This window comes from Aethalodelphis obliquidens, unplaced genomic scaffold, assembly GCF_003676395.1.
Source record: "Aethalodelphis obliquidens isolate GAN/ISIS:26980383/991018 unplaced genomic scaffold, ASM367639v1 scaffold6, whole genome shotgun sequence".
NCBI lineage: Eukaryota > Metazoa > Chordata > Mammalia > Artiodactyla > Delphinidae > Aethalodelphis > Aethalodelphis obliquidens.
This window is the reverse complement of record NW_020837950.1, coordinates 9,233,304-9,255,054: the sequence shown is the minus strand read 5'-3', so window position 1 is coordinate 9,255,054 and position 21,751 is coordinate 9,233,304. Positions and strand designations below refer to the sequence as shown.

Here is a 21,751-nt window from a genome sequence, read left to right as displayed (position 1 = left end):
GGGTCCTGAGTTAAAACTGTAGGAGTGGGAACAGAGGGAAGGAGACAGGCTTGAAACATAAAAAGAAAGAATTGATACTCGATTTATGGAACACAGGGGGTGGTGAGGGAAAGCCCTGGAGAAATCAGGACCTCCCCAGATTTTCAGCAGCTGGTTGAATAGGTTTAGTGGCAATGATGAAGTTAGCTTCAGGCATCCTCAATGCAAGGTAGAGAGGGTGTGTTTCTCCAGGTGGAGATGTTACATTGATAACTGGACCTTCAATCTGGAATGCTGGAGTGCAATCTGAGCTGAGGATATACCCTTGGGAGTTCACAGCCTTCAGTTAACTATTGAAATTTTGGATGAGCTCATCCAGAGAGAAGGAGGTAGACCAAGCTGAGAGCCCATGAGAGCCAGAATTCTTAGGGAAAGAGAGACCCTAGCTGAACATGGAGAAGGGATAACCAGATATATAAGAGGAAGTCTAGGAGAGAAGGATGTTATATATGTCAGTGGGAAAAGATTTTTGTGATTTTGTGCTTTCAACAAGTTTGCAATCTCCCTGTGACTCACTTACTTTGTCAGTGAAAATGGAATAATAATATCTATTGCATTGCATATTGTGAGGATTATAGTGATAATAAATGCATTCATCTGCTATAAAGCCTGTAGCATGAAAATCATCAATGAATATTTTTTCTGCTTCCAGTGTTGATTGAATTATGAATAAAATTGTTGATGATAAAATCTTCCACCTAATGAGACTTATTATTTCCTTCAGTAATTTAAGCAGATCTCTTTCCTAATGACTGAATCTCCAAAATCTAGTCATCAGCTCCAGTAAGGAGTTCTGGTGTCAAAGCCAGCAGTGTCTGGTGAAGAACATTTCCAGAAATATTTTTGTTTTCTTCCTTCTGATAATACTGTGATCAGTCTTGTTTAAAAACACCTGCATTGGGCTTCCCTGGTGGTGCAGTGGTTGAGAGTCCGCCTGCCGTTGCAGGGGACACGGGTTTGTGCCCCGGTCCGGGAAGATCCCACATGCCGCGAAGCGGCTAGGCCCGTGAGCCATGGCCGCTGAGCCTGCGCGACCGGAGCCTGTGCTCCGTAACGCGAGAGGCCACAGCAGTGAGAGGCCCGCGTACCGCAAAACAAAACAAAACAAAACACCTGCATTTATTTCGTATTTGAATATGCAATCAATATGAAGTGTTAAACTTCCTTTACAAAATTACATTGATCATCCCAAACAGTACAGTATGTACTTGAAAAAATACATTTTTTATGGTTTTGAGTATTATTCTTCACATCTGCTTCTGTAGGTTTCATGTGCCTCACAATTTAGTTCCTTTTATTAAAGCAACCTAATCTGGGGAAATCTGAGGAGAGATGGGAAGGCAACGTTTTCTTGCTTTTGAAATCTTACCATTATTCGTTTGTGCTCTTTGAAGTGGAACTGAAAGACTTAGCTAGATTCCTTTGTGGAGCACACAGACAAATTCAACCTCTGGCTTTATGCAGAAATTTCAAGCATTTTCATTTCTGTTTTCCTTTTCATGTAACACAAAGTACCTCCCTCATTTGATCATGCTTCGTGTCTGGTTTTCAGAGCAATTTCTTAGGCTTGTTTGACGTTTGGAGGCAAGGCATATTGCAAGGGGAGTGGTAGGAAGGAGTAGAAAAGAGAGATGAGACACACTAGATTGATTAAAGATCAGGCAAATCTTTCTTTAATGCACTTACTCCTCTTTATAATCTTTCCATTTCTTCAGCAGCAACTTGGAGAAGAGTGCTGCTCACAAGTGACTGTATCGAGGTCTTGAAAGAACAATGTGTTTCGTGCCTGCCTTACCCTCATTGTGTGTTTATAGGAAGTCAATAAGTGCAATAGTCCAATTACCAGAGGTTTGAGTGTACTCTTGACACTGTCATACATTTGTTCAAGTTGGGCTAGATGATCTCCAAGTTTCCTGTCTGTTTTAAGATTGTGTAACCTGAAGTCCTTTAGCTCCTAAACCTGTGATCCATGACCTTAAAATTAATCTATCTCTATTTGTCTGTCTATCTATCTATGTATCTCTCTGTCTCTCTATAGGCTTGTCACCTACTTCTCTGTTTCCTCATCTGAAAAGCTAAGATAATGATAGTACCTATTTCCTTCAGAATTAAAGGACTTGATGCTCATAAAATACATGTATCAGCTTCATGTGCCAACTTCCAAGCTACCCATCAGTGCTGTCCGGCAGTTTCTTCCCCTAAATACTGTGTTTAGAATCTGGAGTGGAGCATATTTAGCAGAGGTTGAGACTGACATTCAGAAGAGTCAGAGGGACATCAAGGCTTAAACCTGGAAACCTGAGGAGGAGGCAGGAATGAGGGATTTGCCTGAGGCTGGGTCCACTTTTCTCAACCTCTGAGTGTCCTCTGCCTTTGAAATAGACTCTCAGTCTGCTCTGGGAGTTCCACAGAGACTGAGATCACTTCTCTTCATAACACCGGAATTTGTGAAAGCATCAAGCTGAGACGAGATGCAGGTATTTCAAAATCCAAAGTAGACTCTTATCACTTCCTAACCCACTAAAAGGGATTGACTACATTTAGCTAATTAGTCAGGCATTTTCTTTGATGTAGAAAATCCGGAAAGATTTTAATCTTTTATTGTTTGATTTTTATTCATCATATGTGTATATTTGGGAGAGTGGAAGATAAAGGGCACCTTTCCCTTTAAGAAAGCACGAGGGTTTGTATAAAGTAAAAAGATGAAAGGTGTTATGAAAATGATCAAGGCAGAACTAAGCACTTATTATTCAGATGCTGTTGTTCAACATTTTAGTCCAGTTTCTTCTGGTTTTGCAACTTGAATCTTTCATAGGATGAGAGGGAAAATATGTTTTTTCAATGCCTCCATTTGTAGGATGTTTCTGATTCATTTGCTGCCTGGTTTTTCGCTGTGGCAAGCACATCACTTTGGGATTGGATGCTCCTGAAATGATGATTTTGTTGTTCACCTCAATATTAGTGTTATCCGCAGAGATGAGTAGAATTGCAAATGCCAATAAATCGTGTTTGTGACAATTTCTATAGAAACCAAATTATTCCTATTGGAAGAGAGATGCTTTTGTTTGGGAGGAAGGTGGTTTCCATGAGATCCTAGTTCCTCTTCTCCCAGCTGTGTGACTTTGGGGGATAATGATGGCTGGTGTGTTTGTAAAGTTTTATAATTTACAATGTCTTCAGGTGCATTTTACCTGTGATCCTTCAACTCCCTTATGGGCTAGATTATAGCTACACTCATAAGAGAGAGAGAAAAAGTAGCCCCAGAAAAGTAAACTGATTTTTCCAAATTTATGCAACTCCTAAGTGCCAAAGTCATGGCTCCAGATGGATTTTCTTTCCACTGCAACATGTTGCTTCCTAAAAAAGTTTGATTCAAATACTGAAACTGTGAGTCTCAATTTCTTCCCATATAAAGTGTGCATATGGACTAGATATGACATCACTAACTCAGATCTAAAGGGGCAATGCAGACAATGTTAATGAGAGATGTTGTCTAGATATAAAGGAATGATGTTAAATGTGGCAACAGGAGACATGTGTCATCTAAACGGAGTTGTCGCTGTCAAGCTCCAGGTATTACTTTTGCAGAGGAATGCAATAAAACTAGTGTTGTCAAGTTTTCTGCTTTTTAAAGAGAAGACAAAAATTTCGATGTTCAAGTGAAACCTCCCTGTGCTTGAATAACGCAGAATTGAGAGAACTGCGACCCCTTTCTAAGGTCTTCATGAGGTGGGGAACACCTTCATTTCCAATTAAGTCTGATGTGCTGTAAAGTCAGTATTGTTTCAGTTTAACTTTCTGGAAAAATGTATTTCTTTGGTCTGGAGGATTCATTAGGTTCATTGACTTTTCAATTCATGTCTAGGCCAACTCAGTAATTGATTTGGACAAATAGATAATTTCTGAAGCATGAAAGGAAATGAACTATAATGAATGATATAAAATGAACTCCATAATCTTGGAGCATTATGAAAACAGAATACTCTCTACAGAAATCTTTGCATGCAGAGATTGTTACTCACGTGTTTCTTTCATGCCACCCAGAGGGCAGCTGAACTTAGACAAAGAGGGATTTTTATTACATCTTATATGCATGGTCTCCTCTATTGTTTTCACTCTCAGAATTGATGACGCATCCAAACAATTGTAAGTGGTAAGTTAAGTCATTAAAGAGATTTATTTTTTCATCATCGTGTAATTCTGAAGTTAAACTTTGCCACATTCAGACTTCTGAGGTGTGAATTTGGACTTGTTGGTTATAATCATAGTGGTGATAGTGCTGCTGGTGTGTGTCCAAAACATTTTGTACTAATGATATTAATAATAAAGAAATGGCATTTGTTGAGTGTTTATTATGCATCAGGCTTCATGTTAAGGGTTTTTCTATTCATTAAATTATTTAATCCTCACAAATTCCCATGAAATAGGCATTGATGTCTAGTTTACAAATTAGAAAATTGCAACTTAAAGAGGTTAAGTAACTGGTCCAAGATTACTCTGTTACTAAGAGGCAGATTCAAACCAAGTTTTAATTAAATGTATGGAGAAGAGGTCAGGAGGTATTTCCTGAGCATCTACTATGTATCAGGTAATATTCTAGGTTCTTGTGTACAAAACGAATTCCTGCTTTATTTAGGTTATATTTTATTTTTGGAGATAGACAGTAAACCAATCAACGTACACAATAATGTCCAGCAGTACTAGGTATCCTAAAGAAAAGAACTGGGTTGGAGGATAGAGGGTCTGTTTTACATGGGGTGATGAGGGAAGGTCTGTCTGAGGGGTGACATGTAACCAGAGATATTAGAATAAAGTGGAGGGATGAGCAATGGGAATTTCTAGGACAGTCCTTTTGACAGTCCCTCTGTGGTATACAGTTCACACTCAGGTCTGGAATAGTATGACCCATCGGTTTGTTGTATTTAAGAGGGTTATGTAGTATCTTCCTAAGGCACGAGCAAGGACATAGGAGGCAGACCCAGGTTAAAATTCTGGTTCTGCTCCTTTTTCCTCTGAGGTATTTAGACACCTTAAGTTTATCTTCAAGCTTTAGTTTCCTCCTCTATAAAATTTGGATAATAATCCTTATCTCTTATGATAAGTGAACATTGCACACATAATGTTCCCCTTTGCAGTCCCGGAACTACATATGTATATGCAGGAGTCCTGCAACAAATAGTAGGTATCGTAATTATTTTTATAACCTGTGTCTTACAGCGGGACACGGAGAAGTTCCCCGTGGTGTTTTGTGGTCAATGTGTAGGAGGGAATACGGCATAGAACAGGGGTCCCCAACCCCCGGACCACCGACCAGTACCGGGCCGTGGCCTGTTAGGAACCAGGCCGCACAGCCGGAGGTGAGCGGCAGCCCAGCGAGCGAAGCTGCATCTGCCGCTCCCCATTGCTCGCATCACCGCCTGAACCATCACGCCCCCGGCCCCCGTCCGTGGAAAAATTGTCTTCCACGAAACCAGTCCTTGGTGCCAAAAAGCTTGGGGACCGCTGGCCTAGAAAATCACCATGTACCCTCAGAACTGAATAGGAAGTGTGGTCAGAATGGAATTAGATCCAGGAAATAAGCTAAGAGAGGAGCCTGGTGTGGATAAAGTGGGTTTTCACATCACAGTAGTTAAGCGCAAGAATGAGAATTCAAAAGGCGGTTTGAAAGCAAGGGTGGGCGGGGGCTTATTTATTTATTTAAATTTAATATTAAGAAGCATCCCAGAATATGCATACGGCTACAGAAGTTTACAGAGTAGCATGGAGAGGGAAAGAGAGAGAAAAAATTCCCGTCCTTTACGAAGCCCCACGGCCCTGCTTCCAAAGGCATGTGTCTTCTATTTAAAATGGTGGTCCCTGGAGCCAGTGGGTTGGCCCAATGCCTGATAATCAAGAAATAGGTCTAGTCCCGGTTTGCCTTCTGATATGCTGCATGGCTCTGAGCTAATCACTTCACCTCTTTGCCTTCAGACAGCAGAGAAGAGCTCTCTCTACTTTGTCCATTTCAAAGGTATCCTTTTAGACAGGAAAACATTTACAGTGTCCCTCCTGTGATGTTACTTACTGTTAAATGTGGGCGCATAATTTAGTAAAGAGGCAAACCTCTTTAAATCGCCAGTATTATCTCATGGGCACTGAATTAGGCCTACATCAGTCTGTTTTGGCAACAACCTGATTCTGGGGCAGCGGTAGCAAACCAAGAGTGTGGTTCAAGGGTTCTGCTGGACTCAGTAGAAACCCACAGACTTTGAAGGGTGTGTATCTGGGCTCCAATTTTCTAACTTTGCTGTAACTTTAACTCTGTCACCTTGTCTAGGACACTTATCCCGTCTGAGCCTAGGTTTCTAGATCTATAAATAAAGACCATTACAGCATGTAAGTTATTGGAAAAGATTAAGTGAACGTAAAGTTATTAGCATGATGTCTGCCATCGCCATTTAAAAATGTCACTTTTTATTATATTTTAAAGTTTTGTTTAAGACCTGAGTTCCTGGAATTGTCTGGAGGCCCAGATTTCAGGAGGCCTTGTCAAACCGGCCCCAGGCTGTACAGTCAAAGGGGTCAAGTGGAAATAGCCCACTGGATCTGGATCTGCTCCAGCCCGGGGAGCTGGGTCTGCGCAGAGCTGATCCTCTGTCGGGGAGCCGTAGGGACTAATCCTTGGCCTGAATCAATGACAGTTCCAGTGGATGTGAGGCCTCCAGAAGTGTCCCTGGATGCCTAGGTGACTACAGAACTTACTGTTGACAGTGGCTATTGCCGGACAAGGGGCAAGCTGAGGACATACGTTGGCTACAAAGTAACCCCTTAGTCTTTTTTTTTTTTTAACATCTTTATTGGAGTATAATTGCTTTACAATGGTGTGTTAGTTTCTGCTTCACAACAAAGTGAATCAGCTATACGTATGCATATATCCCCATATCTCCTCCCTCCTTAGTCTTGTTCACAGCAATTTCCGTCCCTTACCAACACATCTACGTTTGCTGCAGGTTGTTGTGAGGCTTCGGGGCACCCCAAAGAGTCATCTTTTTTAATCAATGGAAAGGAAGAAACGGCTTGCCTTTATTAACATCTAGGTCGGCTTTCTCAGAACAAGCGGGCTGCAAATCCCAGTGGCTTCTTAGCGCTGTCTCAGATGCCTCCATCCTTCATTACGCTATTCCCATGGTAACTCTCAGGAAGGGAGAAGAGGGACAGCTAACCACTGAGGGGCTATTTTTAGCTTTCTGGCCAAATGCTCTGACAAATCTGTTGAGGGAAAGAAAATGAGGCAAGTGTAGAAGAGGATTTCTTTTTCTAAAGACAATATCATTTAAAACTGATATTATGAAACTGGAAACAACCTTGAGGAATCATTTAACCCACTTCTACCTCTAGAAAAATCCACTTTCAAATCATATCAAAAAAATTGTTCAGTGAGATTATTTTTAGAAAATTTTACTTAATAGCCTATTCTACTAGATGAACTATATTTCCTACCTTGAATTTACCCTGGATTCAATCTCAGTTTTCAGACCAAGGGAGTTGGGAATGAGACTGAGTACGATTGCTCAAGTTGTGGAATCACACAACCCTGGAGGCATCCTTCCTTTATTCTTTGCTAATAATGACAGTCTCTAGGTTTGTGCAGTGCACATCCTGTGCAACTATCTGCACTGGCCCAGCTTCACTTATTTATTTATTTATTTATTTATTTATTTTGCGATATGTGGGCCTCTCACTGTTGTGGCCTCTTCCGTTGCGGAGCACAGGCTCCGAACGCGCAGACTCAGTGGCCATGGCTCACGGGCCCAGCCGCTCCGCAGCATGTGGGATCTTCCCGGACCGGGGCACGAACCCGCGTTCCCTGCATCGGCAGGCGGACTCTCAACCACTGCGCCACCAGGGTTATTTTTAAAATATGTAAACCCCTCCCATCCTCCTTAAAAGCCTTCAGGAACTTCTCATTGCTCTTAGGTTAAAGGCCATAGAGTGGCTATAAAATACAACATGATATTGATCCTACATGCGTGTCCAGAATCATTCAGTATTATTATAATTCTCCTTTGTGTTTCAGCAAATACCTTCTTTCAGAGTCTCAAACATGCCATCTTCCTCCATCTCAACATCTTTGCACTTATCTGTGACTTTTTCCCCATGCGCTCTGCCTAGTTAATGCCTGTAACTCTTTCTTATCCTTTAAATCAGAGCTCAAATATCAGATAACGCTTTTTCGACCTCTAAAACAGAAAAGGCCCTTCTGCCATAGCCTCTTCTAACAACTTGTGCATTTCCTTTGCATCACTTAACAGTTTGTAATTCTATATTGATTTATGTAACATTTTAGTTTTTTTATTACTTTAAACTATGAGCTCCAAGTCGTTAGGAATTATAATTTTTGCTCCCCATTATATATATAGTGCCTAGCATATGTTTGGCAAATTATTCTAATGACTGTATAAATGACTAGCAGTTATTTTAAAGGGACATAAACCCAGTTTCTCTAACAAGTCAAGCTGCCTATATGTGACTTCACCGGGGCTCCTCAAAAATATAATGTGCACCCAGATTTCCCAGAGAACTTGTTAAAGTGCAGATTCGGATTCAGTAGATCTGGGGTGAAGCTCATGATTCTGCATTTCCAACTGGTATCCAACTAGCTCTAGAACTTGGTTGCACAGTGGAATTGCCAGAGGAGATTTCAAAAAAAAATCACTCTGGTGATTCTGATATAACTGGTATGTGCTTGGCCTGGGCTTTGGGGATTTTTAAAGCTCCCTAGTTTATTCTAATATCCAATCACTGATTCCAGGCAAAGCTCATCCTCAACAGTAGGCAAAGGGATATTTTTTGTTACCCTTTGCACTGAACAGCATCTAACGTGGCCACTTGATAAGGGTTCATGTTATTACTATTTTTTAAATGTCTGTCTCTTAGAGGTACACAGAAAAGTGGTACCAAGCATATGTTGTACGAGCAGAGAGAATCCTGTGTGAGAACAGAATGGCCCAATCTTAAGTTTTCCCACTTCTTCACATGGGGAAATGTATTTCTTATAAAATATTTCAAAAGTAAGTGTACTATTGAAAAAAGTGGAACATTTTGGTAGAAACAAATGCAGTTATAGCAGTCTTTGCAGCCAGAGGAACAATGCATAATTACTCAGATAGTATCAGGAAAAAGAGAAGTTTGGTGCTCTTCCAAAAGCTGTAGCATTTACAGTGAGTTCCTTGATTCCCAGCTTGTTCATAATTGTGAATATGAAGAGGAACCAGAGGCTCTTGGGCATTTGGTTACTCTTTTTGAAGATCAATGCTTCTTAATCTAAAGCCTAGTAATAATCCTCTTTTCTTGTCATTAATTACATTGATATTTTCCATTGATTTATTTTTGCTTGTGGTCTTAATCTTAAAAATTCCACAATGTGGAGTGTAATATCTTTGCAGTGTATAACTCAGCACACAGTACTATGTTTTAAGCCCTACACTAGTTGTTTTCTTAATCTTCTCAGCAAACCTATTAGGTACCTACCACCACTATTATCACATTTTACAGATGAGAAAACTGAGGCTAAACAGCTCATTAGCTTCCCAAAGACAGAGATGGCCAGAGACAGAGTCCAGGTATATCTGATATACCTCCCTGGGACTCTCTCCTTTCCAATGTTATAAATTAGCAGTATATAGGCCAAATTCAGCCTTCAGATATTTTGTCCAGGGGTCTCAATACATTTTTAAATGGGGTGCCACTATTTAGAATGCAGAAAATTTCCTATAAAAATCCAGATTTCAAGTTTATATTTACAATAATCATATCTGACAACACTGAGTGACATTCCTGAAGCTTGCCTGAAGCTGAGTTATGTTTTTCCCTTTCAAATGACACTCTCCCTGCTTCTCACTAATATCTTATTTACTCCTGGTCTGCTCCAGCATTTATGACACCTGCTTGGCCCCTCCAGGCCTCTGGTTTTCAACTTAGCTTCTAAACTCTATTGAGGAAAGAAAAGATTCTTACATCTTTAATACATTTTACCATTAGAAAAAAAAAATGTCCAGTCTCTCGGTGAAGTGGAGACCACTGCATAGCCATTTCCATCACTTCATATCTTTCTAGAACTATCTGTATTTGCATCTGGCAGAGTGGTCTGATTTCTTTGAGTACAAAGTGGTGAAGCTTAGTATCTTACCTTCTGGTTCTAGTATTTAGCCATCTGGAGTGGTTTCAAATCAAAGTTTTGATTTCACAGGAGTTTATAAGTTGTGTGGTTGTCTTTCAACAACTGTAGCACTGTGGAGACTCACGTATCCCTTGATCTCACGGTATATAGTTGGGTTCTGTTCAGTCTCCTTCAAATAAGGCTATAATAAAGAGGAAGAGGGTGATGTCACCCTGGTGATGTCAGGACCTAGCTGATAAGGCCCTCGCAGTGCTGGCAGGGTTTGAATGCAGCCACTGATGTCTGATGCAGCAGGAAACATAGACAAAAAGAGATGCTGTCTTTAGGAGTCTTCACCTTGGTTTTGAGAGTTGCTTGCCTCCATTTTGACAGCATAAGCTAAGCCTCCAATTGCTTACACTCCATTGCAGTGTACTGTTTCCTTGTTTCCTTTTTATGCCTGGCTTTGACCTGCTGCCCACCTTGATATTGGTTTCTATGTACTCTCTCTGAGCCACTATATCTTCTGTTCCTCACGGCAGAACCTTCTCACTGCACACGGGAGCCTGTCATTCAACAGAGCTCAGGCACCCATTGTATGCCTCTTAAATCTCAGAACAATCCTATGATATAGATCTTGTTATTCCCAGTAAATTTTGGCTCAAAAAAGCTGTAAAATTTGGTAAGTTGATGAGTAGAAGAATTTTCAAATTGTTAAATGCTAACTTTGTCTATTCTGTTCCATGTTTTGCTTTGGGTATAAGAGGCAGCTATTGTAGTTGAATGATGTCTACAAAACATGAGAAAAATAATTCAACCATTCCTTATTTCACCACATGGCATGCCATGTGAGGCATCATCAATTTTAAGATATGCCAATTACAATGGAATATTACTCAGCCATAAAAAGAAATGAAATTGAGTTATTTGTAGTGAGGTGGATGGACCTAGAGTCTGTCATACAGAATGAAGTAAGTCAGAAAGAGAAAAACAAATACCGTATGCTAACACATATATAGGGACTCTAAAAAAAGAAAATGGTTCTGAAGAACCTAGGGGCAGGACAGGAATAAAGATGCAGACGTAGAGAATAGACCTGAGGACACGGGAAGGCGGAAGGGTAAGCTGGGACGAAGTGAGAGAGTGGCATGGACATATATACGCTACCAAATGTAAAATAGATAGCTCGTGGGAAGCAGCCGCATAGCACAGGGAGATCACCTCAGTGCTTTGTGACCACCTAGAGGGGTGGGATAGGGAGGGTGGGAGGGAGATGCAAGACGGAGGGGATATGGGGATATATGTATATGTATAGCTGATTCACTTTGTTATACAGCAGCAACTAACACAAAAATGTAAAGCAGTTGTACCCCAATAAAGATGTTAAAAAAAAAAGATATGCCATTATCTGATACACCATTGGGAACAGAAAAAATACTGTCAATTAAATTATGTCATTTAAATTATGTTGATTGTCATCCTTATTGCAATTACAGATGTTCTAAAGTATAAAGACATGTCTTAGAATTGACAAATATGGTGCTTATTCAACTTTTATTGCAGGCCTTTAATGTGTAAGACGTTGGCTGAAATGTTAATTGTCTTAAAATAAAGAGATGTAAGAAAGCAAATGCCAAAATATTTACACTATAATATTTTCCTACAGCAACCATCCATTGAACTAGAATTTGACCGCGTAGTGATTTATACGACTTGCCTTCGTGTGGTACGGACAACCTTTGAAAGGTGTGAACTGGTAAGAAAGATCTTCCAAAACCATCGGGTAAAATTTGAAGAGAAAAACATAGCTCTGAATGGTGACTATGGAAAAGAATTAGATGAACGATGCCGACGGGTTTCTGAAGCTCCTTCGCTTCCTGTCGTGTTCATCGATGGCCATTACCTTGGGGTGAGTATCTGCTAAGGAAAATCTTCTTTTTTATTGAACCCAACCAGTGTTGATAGAAAGCTATAAGGCTATGACAAGGCAACTTGCATCATAGCTACCAGCATACTAGCTATTTTTTTAAGTTCAATCCAAAGGGTTTGAAGCACTTATTTCTATCCTAAATGATGTGTTGCCACAGTGTTCATCCCTGCAGGGTCATGGTGAGATGAAATCAGCATGAAATTGCCTTTTTGAATAGAAATACAGTTTTTAAATGTTTAGTTGACTTGAGTTTTGCATTGTGAAGCTTGACATGTGGGATAAAAACTTTTTTTTTTTTTTTTTTAGTGCAGGCAAGAAAAATGGGATATATGAGATATCCATTTGTGAATTCTCCTATACCCCATTATCAAACACTCAGTTTCCTACTTAATGAAACTAAGATGACAGTCGTGAAATGAAATCAATAAGAAATGGGGCCCGGAGCCAGAATTTTAATCTGCTTGTTTAAAATGATTCTTGATTTTGGTAATGCGAGAACGTGAGACACAAATGCGGGCTTACGGGCGAGCAGAGAACTCCCAGAGCAGCAACAAAACATGACTGCTTCCTTGCTCTTTGAATAGCACAGTTAGCATCTTTAACCCCCACTGATCTATGAACAAGCTTCATCAGTACGAAGCCCAAGAAGGGGGGCTTTGGAGAGTGCAGTTTGGAAAGAGAGAGAGCAAAGGGACACCAGCAGTTGAGGGGGGTGGGACTGACTACAAGGTCACTGATCAGAGAACAAAAAGCGGCTGTCAACCAGAGATGGATCCTTGCATCTTGGTTTCATTTCAAATCTGGTCTTAACCTTCAGCTTCCAGGGAAGGTTAGAAAAAGCCAGAGCAGGAAATGCTCCTGTTTGTTACAGGGAGCTTGTGTCCTGATATCCTGTCTAGAGCCATGGCTGTTAGAGGCCGCCTGTCATCTTACGGAAAGGTTAATGCAGAGAAGCCATGATTCAGTAGCTATGACATTATGCAATCTTACTTTTAACCAGAGCTGGACACAGATAGATTCTGAACTAGAAGTATTTTGATTCAAGTATTGAGCCTCTTATCTTATACTTCAACATATACCCTGAGGTCCCAGAAACCCATAACAATGGCAGTGATAAAAATGACAGAATGAATGAATGAATGAATAAATAAATAAATTTTAAAAAGTACTATACTATACTCTCAGCTTATATGTGTCATCTCATCTAGTCCTCAGGACCTAGAAATCAACTCTCTGGTGCACTGGTTAAGAGGCAAGACAGCTTTGAAGTCGGGCAGCATTGTTTCAAATTCCTGCTCTGCTACTTCTGATTCTGGGAAATTTATAAATCACTCTGTGCCTGATTTCCTCATTTGTAAAATGAAAATGATAATCATAATAGAACTTTTCTTAGGCTAATTTTGAGGATTTTACTGATATATACACTGTATATAGTGTGTGTGTGTATATATATATGTATGTGTGTGTGTGTATATATATATATATATATATATATATACGTACACACATACACACATAGCTGGGTAATTGGCAGGACCAGGACTCAAAGTTAGGTCTGTCCGATTCCCCAGACCCTTGCACTCTGACACATCACCTCAAGGAAAGTGATCTTTGCTAGTTGGTTTCCTGGTGGGTTCTTAGCACCTAGAACAGGGTTTGGCATAAAGTGCTCAAAAACATATGCTGAATGGATGTAGGAATGATGCTGTATTGTCTCCTCATATTCTCTCCTTCTCTCCTGAGACATTCTTCCACAAGGAAAGAAAATCTCATAAACTCATCCACACTGCGGAGAAAATCACTGATAAGGGTTGTGGGTATTTGCATTGTAACCTGGGGGAAATTCTTCTGACAATGTAAGATGTTTTTCATTGTGGAATTTTAAGTTCTGTGAAGCTACACAATTAATCTTAGTGGGCGACTGCTTACTTACACAGGTACAAGGTGGGCCCCACCTGCTACTCTGCTCTCGACCAGGCTCATCTTCTTCCTACTTTTCAGTGTAACAGGCAAAATGCCTCTCTTGCTATTTGTCTTTAGGTTTCAGGGATAGGGGAGAGTGCAGCAGAGGAGGTAGGGTGCAGAGTTCTTTCTCGATTGCTTTGTCTCTGTGATCACTTTATTTACACACATGCCTAGAGGCAGAGGGATCACAGAGGTGCTACCTGCTGCTTCTGAAATTTGAAGCTAATTCCCCAGATCTGGAGAGAGGCCAGAGACGAGATTTTTTTCTTTTTTTTTTCTTATGAAAGGGGAATTGCTTCTAAATTTACAATTCAAAATGGAGATAAACACTCCAGAACAACTTATGTAACAAATTTCCCTACTACTACAGTAGCCCCTTTATTTAGATTCCAGTGCACAGTTGCAAATGGAGTACATTGCCAGAATTGTAGAGCCTTTTCCCTGCAGTGTTTGCACATCTGAAATGGAAGGATGCCCTCTGCTGGGTTTTGGCATGTGGTGAAGCATAATTTTGGGGCCGGAAAAGGAACTGATGTTGGTAGTTTCCTTAACATCTGTGATGATTTAAACAGTTACATGAAACCATTTGATTTAGTTTAAATTTAAATAAATGAGAAAATTCAAGATGTGTGAATCATCTGCACAAATACAACTGTCTTTAAGGATGGAGAGAAAGAAATAGACAAACAGAGCCAGAGAACGAAATAGACAGAGACACAGACAGAGGCATATGGAGGCAGAGTGCAGGAGACAGTGAGATGGGATGGAGAGAGGATGAGGACATTTCACAGCTCCCTAGTTTTACTGCCATCACTGCCATCAGACCCAGGGTGGGTGGTGCCAAGGGAATTCAGTTATTTTCACTGAACGGAAGCTAATAGGACTCCTTCTATGGACAAGAATGGAAGAACTGACAAGGATGCTCTTTTTGCCTGATGACTGTCTTCCCCAGCCAAACTAAAAACTCAAGATGGAAGCAAAGGAATAGTCAAGGGAAAGAAATGACTTTAGAAAACAAATCTACACTGCCCTGGGATGCTCAGTGGTGGAGGGAGAGAGATGGGGGGAGGAGCAAGTTCAGCTTGGAACTTACTTGGGGCAAGTGCCCTATTGTTTTGGCATCAGAAAAGCTTTACACAAAACGATTGTGTTCCAACAGTTTGGACATAAATAATCTTAGAAATACCCGTAGGAAATAAGTTAGAAATAGTATCTTGATTATGGACCAACCATAAAACTCTACAGTAAGAGTTCACAAAATCCACGTTGGAACTGAGCTATGAAATGTGTAGAATGAATCCAAGTGTGGACTTCAGTAACAGAGGAATGGAAAGGCTGGTGATCTAGAGGGGTCTCTTAAATTAGCTGATATTGAGTTGTGACTGCTTGATAATTCTATATCTATTTAAAGTACTGTTTTATTCAATTTAAGAATGAAGGAATTATTATTGAGCATAGATAGTAGACACACTAGAAATACAGACTCTAGGCATGTTTCTAGGGACTACTTCCGAAATTTCTCCAATTTTCCAATTACTTCCAATTTTCCCAGAAATGGGCCACCAAGGAAGCCTCTGCCACAGTCTGGAGGTGGTCAGCTCCAGTAACTTGCTGTCTTTGCCATGGTCCACACCAGCAAAATGGATGACTTGTTCTCTGCCCTTCTTTCTACAAAATTCTCTTCCTAATAAAGTCTTGAGTGAGTGTATCTGTTTGTGGTTACTAAATAAGTCACATGTGAAAGCAGTGAGGGAAAATGGGAAATATGCTTTTTAGGTTTCTAGCCTCTATACACTGCTATACACTCTATAGCACAGGAAGACATTCTAGAAAGAGTCTGGATAGGTTACTGAGTGAGACAAACCACAGTATCTGCCAGATATGCTGTTTTCATTTATTTTGTTTTGTTTTAACCAGCTTTATTGGGGTATAATTTACATATAATAAACTACACGTTTAAATTATACAATTTGATGAGTTTTGACAGATGTGTACACCCATGAATCTACCAATACACAAAATATAGAGCATTTCCATAAGCCCCCAAATATTCCTCATGTCATTTAGCAGTTAATCCCTTCCTCCAACCCCAGTCCCCTGGCAAACATTGATCTTTCTGTCAATATAGTTTTCTGTTCTTCTAATGTCTTTGTCTGGTTTTGGTATTAGGATAGTGATGACCTCATCAAGTGTGTTTGGAAGTACTCTACCCTCTGCAGTTTTAAGGTCTGGTTCTGTTTAATCCTTGGTGTAGAGCATCATATCCATTTGACATCAGTTTTCTTTTATGTGAAGGACTTCTTACATACTACTATTGTAGTGTGGGTCTGCTGTGGATGAATTCTTTCACGTCTGAAAAGTTTTTCTTTCATTTTTATTTTTAAAAGATATTTTTGCTGGGTATAGAATTCTAGGTTGAAAGTTTTTTTTTTCTTTCAGTACTTTAGAGATGTTGCTCCTCTATCTTCTCATTCACATTACTTCTGATAAAAAATATGACCCCTCCCTTATCTTTGTTTCTCTGTTTGTGACATGTCTTCTCTGCCACCCCCAACCCTACTACTTTTAAGATTTTCTCTTTAGCACCAGATTTGGGAACTTCAATTATGATATGCCTTGGCATACTTTTCTTCATGTTTCTTTTGCTAAGGGTTCATTGAGATTCTTGGTTCAGTAGGTATATAGTTTTTTATCAAATTCAAAAAACTTTCAGCCTTTACTTTTAAAATATTATTTATATCTTCCTTTCTTTCTCTTCTTTTCAGAGGCTTTAATTACCTGCATATCAGGCTGTTTGAAATAATTCCATAGCTCACTTTATTTCATTTGGGATAGTTTCTATTGCTGTGTCTCCTGGACCCCTAATCTTTTCTTATATAATATCTAATCTTCTGTTAATCCCATCTCTGTATTTTTTATCTCAGATATTGTAATTTTTATCTTTAGACATTTGATTTCTTTAAAAAATGTATTTTCCATGTCTCACTTAATATGTTCAATATTTCTTCTAGCTTTTTGATCATATAATAACTTTTAATCTCCTTGCATGACACTTTCATTATCTGTGTCAGTTCTGGGTTGGCTTCAATTAATTGAAATTCTGAGTACTATTTTCCACTTCTTTGCCTTCCTGGTAATTTTGATTGAATTCCACATATCTGGTTGGATAAAAGTATTTTTTATTGGGATATTTTTGTATTCATATAAATATTCTTGGGCTTTTTGCTGAGATGCAGTCAAGTTACTTGGAAATCATTTGCTATTTTGGGTTTGTTATTAAGATTTTCTAGGCAGGGCCAGAATAGTGTTTAGTCCAAAGCTAAATATTCCTCAGAATGGGGACATAATCTTTTGATAACTTTACTCAATGCCCCATGAATTTTAAGGTTTTCCAGTCTGGCTGATGGGAACAGGCAGTATTCCCAACCGTGCCCCAGACACTGTCCCTTTTCATCCTTTCAGGTGGTTCTTTTGCTGGCCTTGAGTAGTTTCCTCACATGCATGTAATGATCATTTACTCTGTTGAACACAAGCTGGGCCCTCTGTCTATCTCCAGAATTCTCTGTAAAGCTGTTTACTTTCTGTCCTGTGAACTCTAGCTATCTTAGTTTCCTAGGCTCTCAGGTCTATTTCCTTAACTCAGGGAATCTACCAGGTTCTGCTTTAAATTCCCCTTTCCTGTATATAGCTTGGAAAAGCTATCATGATAGTAAGCCTGGGAAGCTGTAGAACTCACCTCATTTGCTTCCTTCCTCTCAGAGGTCACAGTTCTTTGTGGTCTAATGTTCACTATCATGTAGACTATCCATTAAAATCATTACTGTTTATCAAAGTGAATCATCAAGTGGTCCACTTTTAGGCAGTATAACAAAGTAAAGTGACATTTTTCAGGCTGGGTGTGTACAGCATTTGTGAATTACATTTTTTTCTGAACAACAATGATTTATTTCTAAAAAAAAAAAATCCCTAAACAAACCACAACAAACCTTGAAGCCTTAAAAATTAAGGGTTTTATCTTTTCTCACATAAAAAATGTACAGGAAGATGCTCCTGGGAGGGTATAAAGTTCCATGATGTCACCTAGGACCACTTTCTATTTTATAGTACTTAGCACATGTCTTCTACCTTGAAGGTCTCCTGATGGACCTTATGGTCCTAATAGTTGCTGAAAGTATTGACATCATGCCTGCATTCCAGGCAGGATGGGAATGAGAAAGAAAAGAAAAAAGAGAAGGGCATCCTAGCTAAAGGAGTGCCCTTGTAAAGAGTTCTTCCAGAAATCTTACCCATCTTTGCGTTTTATTGTTCACGTTTTGTTGCAAAGTAGACTGGGAATTGTGCTCTTCCAGAGGGACACATTGATATGTTGAAAAAAAAAGGTTTTTCTTAGAATAAATGAGGGATCATGGATATTGGGTAGGAAGTTAGTGTCTGCCACGCTGAACAAAACTTTTTGAGTAGTTGACTAGAATAAGCTCCTTCATGCTGTGTGTTTTACACTAATTGTTTCCTTGCACCAAGCAACTCCGTAGTATTCACTCTGTTAATGAGGGCTGCAGAGATGGTGGGAGGACTAATGGGAGGGAATCTTTGGTAAATTTGGTGTTTCTTTATGGGAATGTGTTATATGAAATTATAACTATTGTCATAAACCATCAACATAAAGTTAAGTGTTTTGTTAGGTCTTGAAACTATTCTGTCTTAAACCTCTTGAAAATATTTACCATATACTTGTGAGAAGTGGTTTTTAAGTGTTGGAGTCATATGCTTCTTTGAAAATCTGTTGAAAGTTATAGACCTTCTCAGTGTACATAGACACAATCTTCTTTAACTATCAGGGCTTTCTGAGAATGTATCCCTAGATAATTAACTTTTCATTAAAAGGAGTACTTTGGAGATGGTGCCTACTGAAGTGTACCCCACTTCTTGGTCGCCTTTGAGTATTTTATCTAGTAAGCGACCCACTTCACTACAGGTAATTACCATCGTATCTAATTTTGATTTTTTAGCATTTAATTGTGGAATAGGTGAATTTTAGATCTTTATCTTCTCTTCCTTGTTCTTTGCAAGTCATATTTTTGGTCATTTCCTTGATCATTAACAATTTCAACAGAGATCTGGATGAGAGAAGAATCCCCTGAGCTTTCAAATTTACCCCTTTTCCTTGGATCTTATTTGGTAGTAGACACAGCACATATTCAATCTTCAAGCCTCCTTATTCAGGGTCATGAAATATTTGTTTCTGGCCTGTTCACTCTACTTCAGAAAGTATGGGATGGGGAAGTTTGGAACCTAAGCTTTAAGTCAGGTTCTTGGAATTTAAATGAAGCAGTACTACTCTGTCATGTGATTGCTTCCTTGTCCTTTTTTCCTGAATATCTGAGGATAGTTTTTAATAGCAACAACAATGACAATGATAGTAAAAGCTAACTTGAATGATACACTATGCTAAGCTTTCTACATGTATTATTTCTTTGAATAATATATTAAAATAAAAATGTCAATAACACCTCTCTCACCCCAAATTTTGTTAGAGAAATTAAGAAACTTAGAGAGGTTAAGAAAATCTTTAAATACCTTCAGATCATAAGGCAGGATTCAAATTTAGGAGTGCCCAACTCTAGAGCTCAAACTCTTTAAATTTGAGTCATAAAGTTCCTTAACCCTTATCTCCAATAGCTTTCAACTCCACTCTTTAGCAGCATATTTACATCCTGAATTACTTCATCACTTAAAAACACTCCACATTCAAGATCTTGAACTTAGAAATGTCTTGCTCTGACCATAATTTTCTGTCCTTCAATCTCTCCCCTTTGTCTCTCTATTGAACTTGCTCCGTCATCATTGGTATTGTTTATACTTTCTCCCTTTCCATTTCTCTGAGCTTATAAGCACACTTTTGGCTTCACTTGTTTCCCTACCATTCTGTATTCAGGAATATAATAATATCCAGTCTGTTAAGACTTGGCGGACCAGCTCTCTTAACTTTCCACATTTATCAGTTCCTAGTCCTATGCAACTCCCTCTGTTTTTCTTCTCTCATTCCAGCACGTCAAGGGCATTATTGGAGAAAATCTCAAAATTATAGTGAAGAAGTCTACAACAAAATTGTATCAGCATTATCTAGGCCCATTATCTAATACGCCTGGTAAGATCTTGTTGGCTTTCTGTTGTGGTCCACATAACCAACTGCTTTAAATGTTTTCTAATTTCCCCCAAACAGAAGTCTCACTGCCATCTCCTGTTCGCTCTTTTTCACATCCGTTATTATCTTTCACTTTTTCCAGTCTTCAAGTCTATTTATAGCTACAATCTTGTAGGGTATGTTATTTTTTTAAAAAAGATATTTTACTTCAACATTAAAAAAAAACACAGAAAATTTCTTCAGTATTAATTTCTTATTCCAATTCTCTGGTTTTGATAAATGACCCCACAATTCTCCCAGTCACTCAGACTCCACGTCTCAGTTTTCTTTGACTCCACATCTCTCTCTTTCACTTGCCAAGATTTACATTGTATCCTATGGGATCTCAGTTTTCACATTTTGGGAGCTCCTCCTAGAAAGTAGTGACAAAGCAAAGTAGAAGCAGACATCTGGATATAAGAGTAAGCTCTTTGTCTTACTGGTATGGATGTTAGTCAAGTTGTTTAATCTCTCTAAGATGAAAATAATAAAATACTGATGACTGGGTATTTTGAGAATTAAATGAGATGAAGCATAAAAACAGTGCCTGGAACATGGCACACATTAAGTAATTCTTTGCTAATATTATTATGGCAAGAGCTTTAAAGAAAGCTTACATTTAAGGTCTAGAGGTGGAAAGAGATGGAGAGAATAAAGAGAGTTAAGATAGGATTGGATCAATAAGTCATGAAAGGAGAAAAGGTACAGAGTCTTATTGAGTCCACCCTCACATTTTAATTGTCCAAGTAGTCTGATTTGTGGTGGCAGGATGCCGCACAGCATTTGAACTTCTGGATAGTGGTAATGTTTTTAATATGAAACAAGCATCAAGGTCATGTTTCAGATACTAGTTTCATGTGAGCTGTTACGTGGGCTATTAGAGATATTCCATCACCATTCATGATACTTTTCTATGAATATTAAACATAATTATTGAAATAGTGTTATATTTTTCATTTTTAATACCAGGTAATTAACAATGCTATTTAAAATATATTAATAATAGTTTATAACATATGAGATTTAAAAATTATTAACAACATACTTATTTCCTCTTAAAATGAAACAGAAGACTTACATATAAGACAATATACCGTCATTGTAAGACACTATACTGTCATCAATTTTTCCTTACAATATGAAACTTTGATTTTTTCCCCCTCTCTCTTTTTAATAGTAAATCTAATTTTACCTTTATTCAACTCACAGTGAATTTCATTATATTAAAGCATGAATAGGTGACATCTGATTTGCTCTTTATTTCTAGAACAAAACTAATAAATTTAACATGTGTGCCCAACTAAGAAGTAGAGGGGGTGAAAGAGTTAATGCTTTACATTCTTCTGTTAGCACCTCCCCTCTCATATTCTCTCAGATTAAGACCAAGTTGGGAAACTGGTGGGACAACTATTAAGATGAAGTTGCAGAAGATCTACTTAATTATTAGGCTTTGTAAAGACAAATGTGATAGATAGATGCACGCAGGAGTTTCATA

General features: G+C 38.9%; 1 protein-coding gene across 1 annotated transcript in view; it reads left to right on the top strand.

Moving 5' to 3' along the window:
- The window catches only part of GRXCR1 (glutaredoxin and cysteine rich domain containing 1), a 77,601-nt gene that overhangs the window by 39,388 nt on the left and 16,462 nt on the right, over nt 1-21,751 (top strand). Inside the window, exon 2 of the mRNA XM_027104031.1 lies at nt 11,844-12,086. Coding sequence (XP_026959832.1) covers nt 11,844-12,086 — 243 coding nt within the window. The remainder of the gene's footprint in view (nt 1-11,843; nt 12,087-21,751) is intronic.